General features: G+C 30.4%; 1 protein-coding gene across 4 annotated transcripts; it reads right to left on the bottom strand.

Annotated features, from left to right (window-relative positions):
* Positions 1–1,638: 1,638 nt before the first annotated feature.
* Positions 1,639–20,687, bottom strand: LOC134714989 (M-phase inducer phosphatase-like). 4 transcript variants are annotated; one of them, XM_063576792.1, is made up of 16 exons: positions 20,086–20,687; positions 18,667–18,764; positions 16,696–16,747; positions 11,868–11,924; positions 10,468–10,507; positions 9,691–9,864; positions 9,196–9,336; positions 8,582–8,710; positions 7,896–7,982; positions 7,334–7,411; positions 6,325–6,480; positions 5,450–5,623; positions 4,851–4,949; positions 4,294–4,427; positions 3,744–3,861; positions 1,639–3,348 (listed from the first exon to the last, which is right to left on the bottom strand). In XM_063576792.1, exons 1-16 carry the CDS (start codon positions 20,247–20,249, stop codon positions 3,211–3,213), a joined length of 1,839 nt encoding a protein of 612 aa, XP_063432862.1. In that variant the 5' UTR covers positions 20,250–20,687; the 3' UTR covers positions 1,639–3,210. The 4 variants fall into 4 exon arrangements, with proteins under 4 accessions (XP_063432862.1, XP_063432863.1, XP_063432864.1 ...); XM_063576793.1 differs by lacking the exons at positions 18,667–18,764; positions 20,086–20,687 and adding an exon at positions 16,860–17,082; XM_063576794.1 differs by lacking the exons at positions 16,696–16,747; positions 18,667–18,764; positions 20,086–20,687 and adding an exon at positions 12,630–12,813.
* Between the last annotated feature and the right edge of the window lie 62 nt (positions 20,688–20,749).

The raw sequence follows: 20,749 nt of genomic DNA, 5'->3' as shown, positions 1-20,749 counted from the left end.
TTTTTGTTAAAATCAAACTAAGTTTAATTTTGGACCCTTTGGACCTTAATGTAGACCAATTTGAAAACGGGACCAAAAATTAAGAACCTACATACACAGTTAGATTCGGCATATTAAAGAACCCCAATTATTCAATTTTGATGAAATCAAACAAAGTTTAATTTTGGACCCTTTGGGCCCCTTTTTCCTTAACTGTTGGGACCAAAACTCCCAAAATCAATACCAACCTTCCTTATGTGGCCATAAACATTGTGTTTAAATTTCATTGATTTCTATTTACTTTAACTAAAGTTATTGTGCGAAAACTAAGAATAATGCTTATTTGGGCCCTTTTTTGGCCCCTAATTCCTAAACTGTTGAAACCAAAACTCCCAAAATCAATCCCAACCTTTCTTTTGTGGTCATCAACCTTGTGTCAAAATTTCATAGATTTCTATTAACTTAAACTAAAGTTATAGTGCGAAAACCAAGAAATTGCTTATTTGGGCCCTTTTTGGCCCCTAATTCCTAAAATGTTGGGACCAAAACTCCCAAAATCAATACCAGGCTTCCTTTTATGGTCATAAACCTTGTGTTAAAATTTCATAGATTTCTATTCACTTTTACTAAAGTTAGAGTGCGAAAACTAAAAGTATTCGGACGACGACGACGACGACGACTGACGACGACGACGACGACGACGACGACGACGACGACGACGCCAACGTGATAGCAATATACGACGAAATTTTTTTCAAAATTTGCGGTCGTATAAAAACCGACCAAAACACAATAACTTGTAGTGTTTACAAATAAACCATGGAAATGAGGTCAAGTTCAAATGATACTGGCTACACCATGTACAACTTGCAATCATTGTATAGACCAGTTATAGTTCACCTAATGCTTATAGCACTTAAAAATAGACCAAAACACAAAAACTTTTAAATTATGAAAGTGAGGTCATGGCTAGATGACACCAGCTGTACAGACCTTCACACCTTATAATCATTCCATACAAGAAATATAGTTTATCTATTGCTTTTAGTACTTGAAATACAGATCAAAACAGTCTGACATGTACAACTTACTATCATTCCATACACCACACATTGACCAGCTGCTTGAAGTATCTTAGAAACGAACCTAATCACAAACATTAACCTTGATCACTGATCCATCAATTGAGCTTGAGGTCAGCTTAACCCTGCCCGACAGACAAGCAGACGTGCATATACCAAATATAGTTATCTTATTACTCATTATGAGTGAAATTCACATGACAAAAATATGAACCATGAAAATGAGGTCTAAGACAATGGGACTATGATCAGACTGAAACTTTGTGGCATAAGTTATCTGCATACAAGGTATGAACATTCAGTTCTTCTAACTTCTGAAATATAAAACTTGATACAAATAGCTAATGCTATCCTCACCCTTAATAATACAGATGTTTCTCATACTACAACTTTTCACAGGCGAAATAATAAATCATTACTATTATGGGGGAATCAAATGCGTCTCTCAGACAACCATTTCCAACTTAACTGTTAAATTACTGTTTACAAAAGCTAATGATCGTGGAACTATATTTATTCATGCTGCATCATATATATCACTACCATCATAGCTCTAGATAATTGAAAACAACTCAAATTATATTTTATACATTTATTACAAATGATATATATGAGAATTTTGAGTTCCGTGGGAACAGGTAATTGTTAAAATAAATAAAACAACATTAGAGGTATGGAGTAACAACAAAACAACTACACACATTTGTCTACATATCATTCGGCCATCTTGGTATCACATGACTAGTATCACATGATCACATCTTGATATTATTCCTCTCACTTATAATTTGTTCTACCTTATATCTTCATTGTAATACTTTCTCTCTATTTCATCACAGATTTATATTTATATTAATCTATCTTTTAATCCTATTTGTGCATATTTTTACTCTAGTGATACAAAAACATAACACAGATAATGCATGGCTTTTGTTTTTCTCCTAGGTTTACAAATGTTGATTGGTTCACCATTTCTATAAATAACCCACTAATATTAAAATGCTAAGACTATACTAAAACAAAAATGTATTTATTTAACACAAGTCATTCTTTGCTTTTCGCATACATATAGTTTCCTATAATTTTTAATCTTCAAACATGATTTTTATTTTAACAATTTAGGTCACAATGATTTTTCCCCCATTAGAAATTGTTGAAATTCATCATTCATAGTTAATGACTTGTGTGAAATAGATATCTAAACAGGGTAAAGAAAAACAGAAATAAATAAAAATAAGTTAAAACAAATAAAAAACAACTAACAAAGTTCACAAGAATAGTGAACTTGTTTTACTTTAATCTAAAATTGACATATTTCCCTTCTTGCAGCCCTGATGACATGTGCTCACAAGTTCAAATATCAACAACTTTTCAATCTACATCAAAAATATCTCTAATACATCTACTAAGAATATATAGCACTGGGTGTACCTAAAACTTAAAAGATGAGGATATAAAGATAGTGAGAAAAAGATAAGAACTCGAGTAATCCCCCCCTGATTTATAATTACAACCCCTTGTAATATATATAATGTACATCATTTACAATTCCAGTGACCAAAACCTTTTCATTCTATTTATCAACAAACTCTCAAATCACCCAACTGTGAAACTGAACTTATTGTAATTATGACTATGTAATCCTTCAAACTGACTAGTTAAGATGAATGGCTTACAATTTAAAGACATTTACAGAATTTCAATGTGCATTTGCTCATACTCAAAACATCTAGTGAAAATGAGGTTTTACAATATATATCACAACATTAAAAGCATGTTTCACATCAATTGCACACATGCATACACATACATATATACACAATACATATACACTTCTTGCATCCAGCTGTGTAGGTAATAGCACCTTATCAGCATGAAACATATACACACACACACACTTCAGCACACTGGTAAGAATAAATAATATATATATGAATATGATAAATATTATAATTCTCTATTTCAATTTCCTGTACAGGGGCTTTATTTTACAAGGTCATGTTTAAAATGTCCATGGATGGATTGAGCACTTTGAGCTGCCAAACATGGCAAATCTTTTCAACAATGATTAATAAAACATTAAAATAGAATGTTAAAAGTCAGAGGATAGGAATAGGAAAGAAAAAGGATAAAGCTAGAGAAAAAGTCTTTAAAACTTCAATGGTCTGAAACCCGGACGGTTGGTCTTCTCTCCTGCCCATGACTTGGACTTGATTCTGAAGTGTCGGAGATCCTCTTGATGGTCTTTATGAAGCATGGGTTTGTAACTAATGGGATCACAGTATTCCTGTAACAAAAACAAAGACAATTTTAAATAACAGGAAACAAAAGCAGTTTTCTAAAAAAAGTGTATTCAGTAGCATAGTATAAATTGTATGCATTATATTGTCGTTTTTGCTCACATATAAAACTGCTAGCAGCTACATTTATTTTAGTGTTGATTTCCTGCCATAATTAATACCCATTACAAATTATAATTTTTCTTTGACATCAACATTTGACTATATTTGTACATTCTTACCATTATGTTGTATACATTGCATATTATTGTTGTACAAAATAAGAGTTTATATGTATCATTGGAAAGTACATAAAGAAATATTTTCACCTCTTGATTTGATATTTAACTTTGTAACAATTAGAAATGGTGAAACATATGAAGTAAAATGGGGAAGTTCTTACCGAAAATTGTTCATAAAACACCTTGTAGCCTCCTTCCAATAAATACACCTCTGGATAATGTAACGCAGGGTAACATTCCTTGTTGGCATGTCTGTCTTGTTGACGTAAAAATCTTGACCTGAAAAATCAATGAAATAATCAAATAAATGAACTACTGGGCAGTTAGATAAAATCATTATCAACTAAAGACCACCTTTTTTACATTTATTTCTGTCATTTGAAAGCTTTGAATTCATCAGAGTATTGATATTTACTGAACATTAATTAATAGAATAGATTTAAGCAAAGAAAATATTCAATCTATACGTTGTTTGATAAACCATTTTACTTTTTCGTTCATAATTTTGTACATAAATTAAGCTATTAGTTTTCTTGTTTGAATTGCTTTGCATTTGTCGATTCCAAGCATTTTATAGTTTACTATGGACTTTGTTCATTGTTGATGGCAGTACAGTGACCTATAGTTAATTTTGTGTCATTTAGTCTCTTGTGGAGATTGTCTCAATGGCAATTATACATCTTCATTTTACTATTTTTTATCAAAACTTACAGATTAGGTCCTCTTTCTGATGAAAATTCACAGTGGAAGATGAGAATATTTCTTTTTTCTGGATCTTCTGGTTGTGTAGGATTCCTCAAGAACTCTGCTGTTATAGCTTCTCTGGTGTAAATATTTTTGGCCCCCTGAAAAATAAATGCATTTATAAAATATGCGCTACATGATCAAACTTCTACTAAAAACATAATAGTGTACCAAAGTAAAATTTTGTATATCAATAATTAACATATATATGCATCATGTATTTGCAGTACATTAAATATTCATTTCATTAATGATATTGTGTGCCCATGATGATACTGGACAATTTTCTTACACATTTAGCTGTTGTATGAAAGCTATGGAATGTTTCTGCCGTAAAGTCTTATATTCTTAGTGTTCAATAGAAATGTGTTGCCTCATCCCTAGATTTAATTGTTTATTTCTTTCTTGTCCTGAATATGCATGAACTATAAGTCACTTGATGTTTTACAAACTGTAATCAATTATTTTGTATGTGTCACACTGAATATATATTTATTTGCTGAAAATTAAATATAAATACTTACCCTTATGTGACCACCTTGGTATTCGTATGGGTAACGACAGTCTATGATGATGAACTTTTCTACCACATGGGAATACTCATTGTCTAATAGCTGACGTACCTAAAATTAAAATTAGAAATATTCTTAATTTCATAATATTCATAGAGGTCTTTACCGACTCCTGACATAATAATAATAATCTATGCAAATCAAAAACATAAAGAAAAAACCCCAATTGTTTTATCTAGTCACATTAATTCAAATGGGACCCAGCCTCTTGATCAATATTTCTTATAGGATCATGCAAATTGTGCATAATGTTTTTTTTTTGTAATTTTTTTCTTCTTCATGAATTTACAAGTATCAAAATATAGTTATCTTGTGGCACAATAAGCAAGCAAGTGAAATAAATAAACATAATAAACATTCTATGAATTAACACTTAGAAATCTATGGATTAAGTCTAGTCATATTTTTAACAGCACAATTGACTATTTACAAAAGATTTCTTTTTTATCTTAACTGTTATTAAAATTTTATGCTTTGAAATTAGAATGCCTTATCATTACTACCAGATTATTATCTTTCAACTTTTACAATGACTTTTAAACATGACTTACAGTTTCTGATGATATGGACTTGAGATCCTGTTTTTTGCCTGGAATGACGGGTAAGGAATAAGGTTTGGAACAATCAGCAATCAGATCAGGTTCATCGTATATTTTGTTGAGGGCCATCTTGATCATGGCGTCTGTCTCAGAATGACATCTGTGTAACCTTGGTAACGGCATACTCTGAAACAAACAATCAATATTGTAATGCTTAACTTTTATGTCAGAACAAGGTAAAAATTATTGTTGATAGAAAATTTACACTGAAAGGCAAAATAGTAATACATTAACAAGTAACAGGTGGAGTTTCTATTGCCGACTTGTTTACTTCTACTATGCCCTAATAGTACAACTTCCTAATCATAAACAGTCCTATTTGATTGATAGATGGTTGCTTAACAATCAGATGCATATTATAAAGTACATAAATCATGTAGTAGGGCTTGAAAAGCAGGTGAATTTGCAAATCAGATATTGAAGTCAATTTTCTTGCATTTTTTGTTATTTGTTAAGGCTGAAAGATGTCTGGATGTTTTTCACATCTGGTTAAAAATGCATTGGTTGTATATTACATTGTTGGGTTGATGTTTAGACAAGTTGTATATAATATATATATATAGATTTATACTTGTAACAACTGTTTGTCTTTTTTGACTTTCATTGAATAATTGTTGGATACTTGATTAAATCCATACAATTGCTTCAGTAGAAGACATTAACGCATCTCACTAATTTTTTTATGTTAGTCTTTTATTTGACAAAGGTACAGAATATGTCCATTTTTTTTACTTAGTAAATTAATTAATCTTTATTATGAATGCTTCAATGGCATTTGCTTAATAGCTCAATTCAGAACATAAACTAAACTATTTGTTGGTACTTACTTTTGTTTCTTTAACCTCATCTTCATCTACAGCGAAGGATTTGCGTCTTTTACTCTGCTGGTGAGGTGTTGAGTCATCACTGGCAGGAAAACGCTTGTTACGACCTCTGACATCAAATGATTGAGACCTGTTGAACAGTGATCTACTTCTTCGCAACTGAAAATGATAACATGATTTTATAAATACATGTTGTATTGTAAGTGAATGCAAATGCAATTTTAAAAGTTGACAAAATGCTGATCTAAAATATAATTAACATTTTCTTGAATAAAAAAAGATGATAAGGCTATTAATATATATATGTTACACATTTGTCTTAGTCATGTTTATCTTTTTGTACCTTCTTTTGAACTATTAAAGTGCTGTTGGTTGAAAGTCTTCAAATGAATCATTTTTTTATGCAATTTCATTGAACTCAACTGACATTTAAATATGGAAACTGGGCTCTTTTTTCATATTAAGGGGTGTCAAATGGTCAATGTGAAACCATGAAACCACATCTTTTAGGGAATGGTTACCGGTAAGTTAAATCTAATGCTTATATACCAAAAGTGCTAGTCTGTGTATGTCAAAGAACATTTGATTCAAACCTTTAATAGAATAAAATTAGCATGGAGCATGACATGCAAGATTCATTTGTTAAAACAATCATAGATTCTGTTCTTTTGGTAATTAAAAAATAATTGCAATGAAGTTAACAATTAACAAATATAAATGTATTCATGTTGCGATGTTTATAGACTATTGTTTCAGATAAGGGTGAAGGTTGGAACCTATTAAAACGTTTAAACTCACTGCATTAGTTGGCTGATGTGGAAATAATTGTTTCACGTTTTAATTATAGATTAGACCATTAGAATGGTTAAACACTTCTCATTTTTTTTTTAATTGCTCACTGTTCATGGTGAGCCAAGGTTCCCTGTTGTAGACTTTACTTTGACCTTTTACAAATTGTGACTTGGATGGAGAGTTGTGGACATCTTTCTTATCTACAAAAACAATATCCTACCTTTGGTGTTTCTTCATCAGTAATTTGTGTCTGATTGTGTACAGGTGCGCTAAACAACTTTCCAAAACTGTCTGATACCTATATCAAATATAATTAAATTATTTTTAAACCAGCTTACAGCAATATTTTAAATGATGAAGATGAAATTGAATGTTATCTTTATTAATTTGAAGATGAGATAAACATTTTAACTGATTTTCTTTTTCAAAAAATTTAGTCCCAAATCCAAAGAGAATCCATTTAATTTTAACACGTGTAATGTTCCAAGGAAAATTCTCTTACAAATGGAAGAAATTCAAATGAAAGACCCTAAAATAATTTACAACTCTATAGTTTGACAATGTTTATATGAGAACAAATGTAACGAGATTTATGATTCTCAATAGTGCTACAGTCCCCTTCCATGTGGTTACAATGTTGAGATTGTTGTCTATGTTATTTAATCCATTCGAATAACATGTACTAGTATCAAAACAGTTTTCCTTATATAAATCACTTTAACTTATCAAATTTGAATTGATATAAAATCCTTTGTTATGCATGTTATAAAAGATAAACAAACCTTTGGGATGTAATCTTCACATTCTGGGGTTTGGCTAAGAACTGGAGCATTAAACAACTTGGTCATTGTGTCAGGTACTCCTGATGACTGCAAAAAAGAATGATAATAGGGTGAAATCTTTGGTTAATTGATTCATTTGTATTGCTTTTGTTATGTGTATCACTGTACAGAAAGAACCTATATATTTGGAAAACTTAAAGTGTGCTTTAATAAATATGATAACCTTATGTCAACTTTAACACTTGTTTTTAACACAAGTGTTCAACTGCACAGCATATGGAAACAAATTTGTTTATATACACAAACTTTTAACAATAACATTCAATGTAACATTTTCTTTCTTGTTCCATTAACATGTGCTAGTGGTGATGAATAATCAAATCGAAAGTTCAAGTTTGAAAGCTAACACAATTTACAGATATCTGTGAACTTTAGGCAATCATTTGATATTTGGAGGGCCTAAATTACTTTTATGTTATGAACTCAATGATTACATGGCAAATGCATATTTAAGTTAAAGAATACAGCAGTAATCATATAACCCACTGTACTTGATCAGACATCAAAATCAATTCATAATGGAATCCAAGGATAGACATACATACATATTAACATAATAAAAATTATTTTTAGCCCCGGCTGGTAATTCATGGAATAAAGCCTCTTATGACTCTAGTTATATTTACCTCAGAATTGTCTTCATGGTCTATCAAATCTAGAAAGCCATCATCAACATCTTCTTCGTCAAAACTAGCCAATGGACACATCTTTAGTGGACTGTCTGACTGGAATGTGGCTTTACTATCGGAGAATTTCTGAAACAATAAAACATATTTATACATAATGTTCCAAAGCTTTTATCATGTTTATAGGCATGCTAAAATACATTATCAGCAGGGTTTCCACAAAATGAAGTCAAGACTTTTCAACTCATAATAAAACTCAGTCTTTAATCTGATTTAACAAAAATGAAAATAAATAGCATCAAATGAGTCCAGTCATGGTTGTCATCATTATTTCTTCGCGAATGTTGTCCTCCTCACATAAATTTAGTTATTTTTGTCTTAGGCTAGTTGTCTAATTGAAATATAGTTTATGTACCTGATCATTATATTCAATCATATGATAAAATTTACTTTGAATTGAAAAAATGTGAGAACATTTATTTCATGTAAGTAATAAATAGATTTTTTTTATCTTCACTTTATTGAAGAAAAAGTTGTAAATCAACAGTATAAAATCTCTTCAACAGTATTAAAAATTTCAGTGTTCAAAAAAACATTGAGGAAGCACAACTTACCAATCCTGAGAATGACTTTGGTCTAGCCCTGGACGGAGAACTTTTGACTGGAGAGTACTTTAAGGGAGAACATGTATCTTCACTGATGATCTTTAACTTGCTACGTTTTGGTACACCAACGGGTGCAGCAAATTCAAAATCCTAAAACATAAAATTAACAATAAGACTCACTTTGTTTTTAATTAGAAATAAAATTAACATGAAGCAAATTGAAAGCTCTTTAACAGAAAATATGCACTGCAACAAGATAATCGTGACTTTGTTCTCAAACATTTATGAATGTAATAAATATATGAATTTTAAATTTGCTGATTTTCTGATGTTGAGAATGGAAATGGGGAATATGTCAAAGAGACAACAACCCGACAAAAGAGCAGATAACAGCCGAAGGCCACCAATGGGTCTACAAGTTACAACGCATGTCTACTTTTTTTTATTTTGCAGCTTGTTTGTTCTCTCATTAACTGAACACATTGTATACAACTCCATACATACCCTGCTATCAAGACTAAAACCACTGTCTTGTGAACTGTTTTCTTCAATGTAGAAAATTGGTTGTTGGATGTCTGGTAGACCCGAGTCAGGTGACATTGGACTGTCATTGTCAGCTGTTGTGAATGTATTCTCTTTGTCCTGAAAGTCTACTGGACTCAGTCTCATCATAGGGGGCTGTAATGAAGGAAACATATGTAGACATATTGTAACAAGGTTAAAATTATAAAATAGGTGTCTATGATGATGCTCTAACACCAAAATGTATTAGGGCTATTCCAACAAAAATGTAGGGGGGGGGGGGGGGGGGGGGGGTTGGAAGGCAGTTTTTGTCAGTACCCACCACCCAGACAATTGTAATTGAGAATTATAGTGCATTATAGTGTGAAAAGTTGCTCTGATCCCCATCACCCATGTATTATTAACACAATGTGCCTTCCGACCCCACCCCCCCTACATTTTTTTCTGGAACAGATGAAATTTTTTTTTCTTTTTCATATAGGTATAAATGCAGCATTTCTACAACTTTTTAATTTTACTAAATAGCTAGTAAAGCATAAATGGCAATAGATAGTAATTTATAACACAAATCCTCAGCATCATTGCCCATGGAGAAAACTATTGTACATCTTAGCTAATACAGTATACTATACAAAAACGTTTTCCCGAGTCTCACTGCAATAACTTCATATTATGGTGCATAAAAGCATAAAAAAAGTATGCACATGTATGTTAGCAAAATTTATTTTCAAGTAGTAATCTATTATGTTATGTACTTACTGGTAATGACTGTATTCTTCTGAAAGCAATGGTCTTCTTCCTACAGAGAGGATAAAAAATAAAATCATAAAAATTCTTAGACATTGTAAATTCTTATTTCTTCGATTTCAAAACTGATTTTGTGTCCTAACATTAGCAATCACATTTTATATACTTTCCATAAATAATTTCTACTCATATTTCTCATCTCAAAATTCAACACCTTACATTTCTATTTTGCAAGAGAAAGACTCAGTTTGTAAAAACAATATCTTGTAATAATGTTAAAAATATTGCTCATAATTATGGATACCTGAGAAACATAATAACTATGTAGTTAATTAAACTTTCAAAAATAATTTCACACTTGCACCAAGTACTGATCAGCCTAAAATAACTAACTCATTGACTCAAACCAACAGAGGTGTAAAACAATTAACAGCTAATTTGTCCAACAAACTTTAATTTTCTTAATTCATTTGAGGTGTTTGCCAAGACATGTTTTACCCAAGATAAAGCTGGTGTTATGTATAAACATGTTAGCAATTAAAAGAATTAAAGAGGTATTTTTTAGCTGGATTACTAAATTAAAAGTTTAGTTTATCTTGTCCTGTGGTGTCACATAATGACTCATTTTTAATATTTAAATTTTAATAGGGAGATTTCTTCAATACTAAATAGCCAATAGTAAACAATCTTTCCTGTGGTTATAATCATTATAATGAAAGGTTTGTACTTTTTTTTTTTGGGGGGGGGGGGGTCTTTTTTACCCATGCTATAAATAAGAAATTTTCTTTGTCTATAATAAAGACTTCTGCTGAACAATTTCTGGACACAAATAAAATTTGTGTTCAATTGCAATACAAGATTGGTTTTAATGCTATCAATCATGTACAAAATTAAAGTAAGGGTATAAGACAATGACCAGACTCTAGTGAGCACTTAACTATCAATGACTTGTAAAAAATTGTAGGACATATAAGGGTAATGACAATAGTCTTGGGGAACAGTCAACGCATATTTGAATGATAGAATAAAATCAGTATTTGTCAAAATTTCTCTAAGGTGGTACCTAACACTACTGGGAGATAAAATCAGCAGAACGTATTAATGACGTCGTGTTGTTAAGGGAATATTAAGCTTCTAAATGATCCAAATAAGTGTTTGTCAAACTGCTAAATAACCAGTGTAATTTTTCTGATAAAAAGGTTGGTTCAATTTTTGATTTTTTTTATATTTTTGTCAAAATTTTAATAAAATTAAACGAGCCAAATTTATTATAGTTCAGGTGTTAGGTACCACCTTCATTAGAAAAAAAGTTAAGGGAAACAGGTGTTTCTAGCTTCAATGGGATTATTCAATAGAGGGAAAATAATGTCAGAGTGGGTATTTTGATATTAGTGCCTTAATATTCAACTTACTTGGTGAATGCCTCTGCTGGTATCTCTGGCTTGATAGATGATGCAAACCTCTGAAGGCTGTGAGAGAAAAAAAACACACATTTTAATTCTACTACATTTCTAAATTTAAAATTTTCTTTTGAACACAGACTAACTAAGAGTGTCCAAATGTAGGGCAGTGATTAACATGAAGATACACCCAACAAATAAACCCTGAGTTCTTGAAAAGTGGTGGTCTGAGGGATTTGAAAAACAAAATTTGTTAAGGACTGACACAATTTTGGTATTTTGTAATAGAAATTTATAGCAGTGAGGACCAGCAGTTTTTCTTCAAGGACCACCAGATGTAAATAGATTTTAAAACTGTTTAAAACCTGCAAACCAAACTATGTTACTGAAAAGGGCTTTCTTAGAAAAAATATATACCTTCACAAATGGTTGTCAACAGATAAATGACTTAGAACATTTTAACATGAAAACTATGAGAAATTAAATAGAATTATACAGATTCCTAGAAAATTGTATTATCAAAAATAATTAATTGAATTGATATTTATAATAGAATTCTTTTGTAATCAATAGGTGTAGTAAGTATAGAAGAAAAACTAGACAGTGAATCAGAGCTATTCACAAGATTTTCCTAAACTTCAATCTTTTTTTTCAATTTCCAACTAAGAGAAAAAAAATAATTTGAACTTGCATGCTCATTAGAAAAAAATTTCAAAAGTATTACTATTACAAAATCAAATGATGCAAAATGTTTTCAAAATACAAATACCCTACCTCCAACTAGGGCTGCTGAGAAAAGCTGTTGCCATTGTATTAACAGGTAAAGGTGATGTTGACGGTATAACACACAGGTGTAGAATGATGGAGAAAACTAATTTACAGGTACAAATTAGCTACCTATGTTAATTAGTGGATGCTGACATTACACAACAGGTAGCCAGATCAAAGGAGCAAATCTCTCAGTAGTCCTATGGTTTTATGACTAAAGGTACTGAACCTGGGCCATAAATATCATCTAATAAACACCTAGGGGGCTACTGAGATCTTAAGGTGTGATGGGCCCTAATTAACATCCTGTGCCTCAGAACCTTTTCAAGTGTGAGATATGAGTGTTTGGTAAGGGGTTGTAAGATGTCACACCTTGGCAGGTAACTTTACCTGTGAAAATTAACACATATTCCATATAGCACAAATAAGAAACTTCCTTACCAAATATTCTGCCATTTACAGAAACATTAACTTAATCTGGGATTTCCTCAGCTGTAAGGCTATTGCTTAAGTCTACCTTTATTCTAAATTGCTTGTTTCTTTTTACTTTTAACTAGTGCCATATATCTTATATAACAAATTATCTTTATTTATATACAAGTTTGATAAATTTTGTCCATATTTCTTTCATCAGCCATGAAATGAATTTGATTTGGAAATGAACTAGGTCATGACTGTTGGTAAGAAGGTATATTTTGTTTTCCCTCCAATGGTTGCAACTGTTTTAATGAATTTAATCACTTTATCTTAGAAAATAAACAACCTATCTTTGGGTTTTAGATAAAGATCAAGTCTTCTTATCAACTAACAAGGAATGTCTTTATTTATTTATCTTGACATTGGAAATAATACAAATATCTTTTTTTCCCTATAAAAAAGAAAATATATTTTTTTTAATATTCATTTCATAACATTTCATATGTTAAACTTTGCATTCTAACAAGTATCTTTTTACTATAATTTCAAATTGAAAATTAACCTAATTTGTTTATCTAACTGACCAATGAAAATCATTCTCTTGTTCAAATATACAAACAAGATTAAAAAGGTTTGCCTCTCAGGTGTTTTTTGTTTATATAACAATTTTACTAATCTTATTAGCACTTAATTAAATTTACAAGTTGCTTTTTTAATAATAAATATTCAGTATTCATAACAATAAATGAATTAATCTGTTTGAACAAACACCATTCATTAGTAGATTGTTCTTGGTATATTTGAGGTATGTTTGATATAAGGTGCAAATTTCCACAGTAGGTCTCAAACATGTGGGTTTTGTTAGAGAACTTACAAGATAAGCTTCATGTTGTTTCTCAAATTACCCTGATCTTAATTTGGTTACCTAATATAGGAGTAACATAATTCTGAACACTGTAATACTATCACCAGATATTTACACTGATTTCTTCTTTTAAAAAAGTGTTTGTTTATCATGTTTATGCTCCAATACCTTCAAACAATATATCCATTTAATTTATTAAAATAAAAAATTATTGGCTTGAAATGCAATATACATAAAAATCAATAGCTAAACAAAATCTGTATTTAATTACTTTTCCTATTCTTCCACATTACTTTAAACTTTAAACAAAGACGACTGAAACACAAAGGCAGACTGTTAAAAAAGAACATATTTCAAATTGAACATATTACAAATGACCATAAAATATTGGATTTTTCAAAGCTGTTCGACTACTTTTTTTCATATAAATTGACATGTTCAGTCTAAATTTGATTTAAGGTTTAACAGCTTGGATTTATTTGAATGGGTGAACAATAGAAAGTTTATTTTTATAATCTACAACAAGAATCATAGCCCCAGAGAACCTGTACAGAAGCTGTGAACACACAGGTATCCCCGGTCATGGTCTGATCGGTTATTGATCACCAAATCAATCATTTGACCAGCAGGTGCCTCCCCTATTTACTAATTATCATTATATAATGACTATATATTTTATCATCCACTTGTCAGACATATTTTATAGCCTTTTAATTATGCTTATGTCTCTAATAAAATGTAAACAATAATTATCTGGGTAAAAAAATCTCTGGACCACCGTTCAGAAAAATATAACAGAAAAACAAATGCCTGTATATTCGAAAGAAATGAAATTAAAAATTATTTAAAAAAATAGTTAACTTTATTTTCCAAAACTAAACCATGAACAAACACCAAGAAGCTATTGATAACATTTCATCCAATAAAGTAACTTTAAATTCTATTGTTACTTCACGGACAGCAGATGGAGTCATTTGTGAATGAATTATAGTCATTTAAGGTGAATATCTCTTCATTTTGTACCTGAACAGATGGTAAAGAATGAATGGAAAAATGTTAAGGTGAACGTACCCATACAAAGAACAATAAACATTTCTGTATAGTCAAGCAGATGCAACAGCTGAAGGATATTTCTGCTGATGTTTGAGATATGAATAAAATTATCATTCTCCAATCAATTACTACTGTAGCATAATAGTTAACTGCAGTCAAATGAACAAATTTAAATAAGTGTGTCAGCCAATATGAATGCATATATCCTTTTGAAAATATAAATCAATGAAATACTTGGAATAATAATTTTCCCCTTTCATGTAACTTCATTTCAACATAACCATTTTGCATAATGAAAGCAACCATGATACAAGATCCCTACACAGAAAGCCCTCAAAAATCAACAATAAACCACCTCCATCCTTAATCGAAGACAACACATATCTGTAATCTTCAACCTGCACTTTGACTTGAAGTCTTGCAAAAACCATCTGTTACCCTATCCCTAAAACAATACATAGGAAAGGTCAATAATCAGAACTTGTTCAACATTCAATGTTAATCTATAAATTGTCATTCATATCTTTTCCCCTATCTATTATAATCTTCTATTCTTATTTTTTTTTTATAAAGCTTGCTAATAAATAAAATTCTCTCCATAGTTAAATACACCAATAATTACTTGAGATAAAAATTATAAACTTATTGTAACTTGTTAAAAAAGATTGACAAATGTGACCAATAATCTTATCTTCAAATTTTAAGTTATAAGTTTATAGGATATTTTCAAGTCAGTCATGGGGTGTAAAAAAATATAAGTTTATGTTTTTTTGTAGAAGAGTGATGATGTGCCTTCTAGCTGTGGCAATAGGATCCTGCAGCCTCACCCATGCTGACAGACAATAGACTGATACACACCCCCAGACAGGACATGACAATGTACTAATACACACATACTGTTCATGACAATATATTCATATGTAATAGGTCTGACACTATAGCCATCCTACTGTTTGACAATATTTCTGTCATTTTATCAAAGTCTGTCAGACAATGCATTATATTTTTGTAGTACATCTGTTTTCTCTTTGTTTTTTATATCCTAGTTCAAATTACATAATACAATTTTGTAAAGTGATATGCATCAAATATTTCCCAATAATTCCAATTACGTGGAAACAACAAACAATTCTGATATATACATGTGCAAACATTTATGTGGAAAATACAAAAATTACTAAGACAAATTATAATTGCTACTTCTTTCCTTATATAGAACCATTTAAAGCTTAAAACTTCAATTATTGATTAATGTTTAGATTTTATTCTGGAAGAGTTTAAAAATGTTTTGAAGAGTCTCACTCTTCTTTGTTATCAAAAATTTACAATAGAAATAGAGTTTCTCAAGATAAGGATTATGAAATCATTTGCAAATTTACAAATTCTATTAACATACTGTTTATTTAAGATTAACCTTTTTTAAATAAATACATTTAATATATTTTTGATCCTGTTCAACCTTATTTTATACAAGATTAGTGATGGGTTGTTTGTATTTGGACTAAATCTGTAGGACTCTCCATAGATTAAGGCCTGGGTTAAGTCAGGATTTTATGGTTTTATGAGATTTGGTATGACCATTCATTACATCATTATCCTGTCATAAAGCAAACCTGTACACAACACTAATGTTTCTACTAATGCCATTAATTATAGGCTGTCAGTCAAATTAATTAGATCATTATATCCAAACAACATGGGGGGATACTTGTCTTGTAGAAGATAAATGTCTCTTACCTCATTTCTAATGTTGGTGAATCCAATGGGGTAGGGGAGTCCATGAAACATCCTAAAAATAATACCATATAATTAAAGCTAATTATAAGCTATAGCATTTTCTAATATAAAATTACAACTATTGACCAATCTTCACATAAAGAATATAATTATAGTTATCTTACCATAGTGAAATACATCTAGTTCCTGACACAGTAACATCTCCACTTTTTACAAGAATATAAAAATCAGCTGCGTTGTTTTTGTTGTATTTTACATGAAAATAAGGAAGTGTTAATTTTGATATTAAAAACCATCAAAATTTGACAGTTTCTTTCCTTTGAAGTAGTAACCAGTTTACTCAAACCAGTCTCCTTAAAAAAATATCCTTAAGACAAGCACGACTGGTTGGTGGGGTGTTATGTACAGGTGAATATCAAAAGTTTGAACTGTTGTGGATTAAATTTGTCTAATTAGACAATAAAACAAGCTGTCAGTGGACAATTTAATTATTTTATCATGCTTTGTCTTGTGCCTCAGGTGGTACAAGTCTTGTTGGACATATTGTTTTGGCTGATTTGCAGATATCAGTATGATATGCATCAGGATTTATACCAAGATACTGCATTTTTATTGCCCTAAATTTCTGAAATGTCACACTTGCACATCCCAAAAGGCAAAAATTATTGTAATGAAGAATCTTGACAATTTTATCAGAAATTTTTATGTAATCAAAAATCAATTGTGAAATTCTGGCAGTTTTTATTAGTGATTTTATCATTATAACACCACTGATAGAAATTCCCTAGGACTTCTTCTTCAGAGTATAAAATCATGTAAAAAATATTTTGAAACTAATTGAATGGTTATGCGATCAAAATTAATATACAGTAATGGCTTTAAAATTATCAATTTAGTTTAAGAAAAACTTGCTGGTTGATAGTTATGATTTTTTTCTTAATGTTAAACAAATAAACTTTTTTCTAGCAGGAGGGGCTTCTTCATGTCCACCATGTAAACCTAACAATGGATTACAGAACATTCCTATTTCTATATAAAGTATAGTTTGAAATTTTCTTTTATAATTATGATTTTTTGGGTTGCCTTGAGTTGTGTGGTTTGTTTTCAGTATCTAATATATTGTACCTTTTCTTTTAACGAACAAGAATTAAATTTGATTGAAAAATTACTATACAAATCTAAATTGAAAGGGAATGTCATCGATTGAGATAAAACTATTTCTTCCTTTTTTAGCTTTTTAAAGAGAAATGAAATTCTTTCATTCACGTAAAATCTTTTCCAATTTTGTCCCCAAGCAGATTGAGGTAATTAAACAATTATAAAGGTGTAGAAATGTCCAAATTGGTCACACCTCTCACAGTGGACATTACATAAACTAAGTGGTTTTTTTGTAAGGCTTTCACTTCTATTTTCTGCTTCATTGGAAAGAAATTACATCCCTTTAATTGTGTAACTAATCAACCCCTTTAAACTTTTTTCTTAAAAGGGGAAAGAATCAAGATTACTTGATATGTAGAGATTATATTGTTTAAATGTTTTTTTGTAAGTTACATTTATTCTTTTGAAACAGATATTTCCTGTGATCCAGACTGAAAATACAAAATTTCCTGAAGATGATCCTGTGTAATGTCAAAAGTAAATATCCTGAAACACTTGTTAGATTTCCTGTATTTCAGTTATCATAATACACAAACAAATATTCAAAACATCAAATGTGATTGGTTGTCTAATCTTATTTCAAAATAGTGTAACAATCATTGTAAAAAGGATACATTCTAGCCTTCAGTTAGCGAAAAAAAACCAACATATTTTAATATCACATTTCCAAATCCATAACTTCAGCACATTAAAAGTATAATGCTTTATCCCTTTCAGACCAGTTTAAATTTTCTTTAAAATAGTTTTTTTTATTACTTGAGACAACCAAGTTTTGCTTTTCATGCTTCAATGTCAAAACTATAAATGTTTTACCTGATTCTGAAGAATCCAGTCTATCAGGTGTTGGTTGGCATTGTGTGGGTGGTGTATCTATACTGGATAAAGACAATTTTCTTCTTGGTGTTCCTCCCCTGAAAATAAGTGGTAATTAAAGATACTTGTTCAAACACAAATCAGATGACATTAACATCTAGCATTTTCAAATTCATATACCATATATCATATATATATGCTTCACAAATATTACAGTTGATTATGCAACAGTGTTTTCTATTTAATTTAATTTAACAGTAGTATAACATGAAAGAACCTCTGTTTACATATGCCATAAAAAATAAACTTCAATCAAAAATACAATTTTCATAAATCAACATATTGACAAATGAGTAAAGTCATCTTGCATCACAACCGCTGTAAGATTATGTTTTGACTTGAGGGGCAAAAAGTTTTCCAAAGTCCATTTAAATTAATACTTCCCAATGATTGTACACCCTTTGGGAACATAAAATGCAACATAAATTTTGTCTGTGACAGTTAACATTATAACTGTTAATCGAAGTTACAGAATTACAAAATACTACCTTTTGGTATTGATAATGCAATATTAAATTTTATTCGTCATTTCCATGCATGTGATTATTTATATAAAAAAAAATATACATGTCTTGAGATTATGAAATGCTTTTGGGCAATTTTACTTTGATAGGGATATAATAGTCACCATTCAATATTTTTAAATGAAATTCTAGTTTCTGCATTAATACCAGAACATATAGGTACAATGTAAGACTTTACCAGTAAGAAACAGTTGAATATATGTTTCAAATATAAATAGAAGATTAGATACTAGCCACAAAGTTGAGATGGGGAAATTATTTTTTGTCCAATTGAGCGTTGAGTTAGAAGGCCATTCCGTATATTTACTTACAACTGCAGATATGCAATAATCATATAATACAGTTATACATGACAAATGGAACAAAATGTGTATAATACATAACCTAATTTGACATTTTAAGTAAATTTAAATTTGATTTTAATAATCATGACATTAGTACATTAACCTTATGTAACACTTATCTACATGTAGTTGCAAAAATGAAGCTCTTATGATCCTTATATTTATCTTAGGCAGAACACAATTTGTCAAAACTATCATCACAACCAAAAGAGCTATGAGCCGCAGCTTCATGTAACACTAATCTTGTTATCAACAGTAGTTATTGGTTCCACAATTTATACCCATTCAAATTAATTATGTAGAAATATAATTTTATTGCTGGCATCTTATTTGTATTAATATGTACATGATGTATGAAAATACGCCGAAAATACACAACACAAATTATTGATATCTAAGTAATATAAGAATAAAAGCAGGAACTTAAGGAACAAGTGATAAATAAAGGAATCTATTTAAGTATAATAACTAAAACTGTTCAGTGTCCTTACCTCCCTGTATGGAGTTCGCTAAGATTCATGGCAAGGCTGGAGACTGGTGAATTCATTTTTGATGGAGCAATATTAAGTGCATTCAAGAAACTTAAATTATTGCTAAGATTTTTCAATGGTAAACGCAATCGTGGAGGCTTCTTTGAAATGCTACTTTTAGACATCTTTCGAAATCAAGGCAAGACTGTAAATGAAATGAGGGTGTTGATGATAATGATGATGATAACGCTGACAAGGAACTGTACATCCAGATCTTGAAGTTTTTGTCCCTCAAAATTCTACCAGTGCATTTATCTACCGTTCAACCGCTAAATCATGGAATACACAACGACACTGCCACAAAGCAACCGCAAGATTTTATCATAAACTGTATGCCATTTTTACTTGTTCCACTCATAAAATGTACAAAATTGCGTCTGCATTGACAAAGCAAATTCTTTTCCTATTCCATCCTCTGTGTGTAGTTCCAATACACTTTTCACATAGTATATTTTTGTAGATCAGATGTTCTTCAGCTGTTTTGTTCTAAGAAGCCGCCGTCCGTTTTGAAAAACAACACAGATCTAACCAATCAAACTTCGGGAAACCAAGCATGTACAAACAGGAAGTAGATTTGGAGGCAAGTGATGTGTATTGGCTTAAATGAACAAAAAATATTTTCTTG

Source organism: Mytilus trossulus, chromosome 4 (assembly GCF_036588685.1).
Source record: "Mytilus trossulus isolate FHL-02 chromosome 4, PNRI_Mtr1.1.1.hap1, whole genome shotgun sequence".
Taxonomy (NCBI): domain Eukaryota; kingdom Metazoa; phylum Mollusca; class Bivalvia; order Mytilida; family Mytilidae; genus Mytilus; species Mytilus trossulus.
Note: the sequence above shows the minus strand (reverse complement) of the source record. Positions and strands in the feature narration are given on the sequence as shown.

Coding starts and splice junctions, on each gene's coding strand:
- LOC134714989 (XM_063576792.1), bottom strand. CDS start 20,249: ATGTCTAAAAGTAGCATTTCAAAGAAGCCTCCACGATTGCGTTTACCA. Junction 18,765..20,085: donor AGCGAACTCCATACAGGGAG/GTAAGGACACTG, acceptor ACTTATTTTCAG/GGGAGGAACACCAAGAAGAA. Junction 8,711..9,195: donor CAAAGTCATTCTCAGGATTG/GTAAGTTGTGCT, acceptor TTATTGTTTCAG/AAATTCTCCGATAGTAAAGC.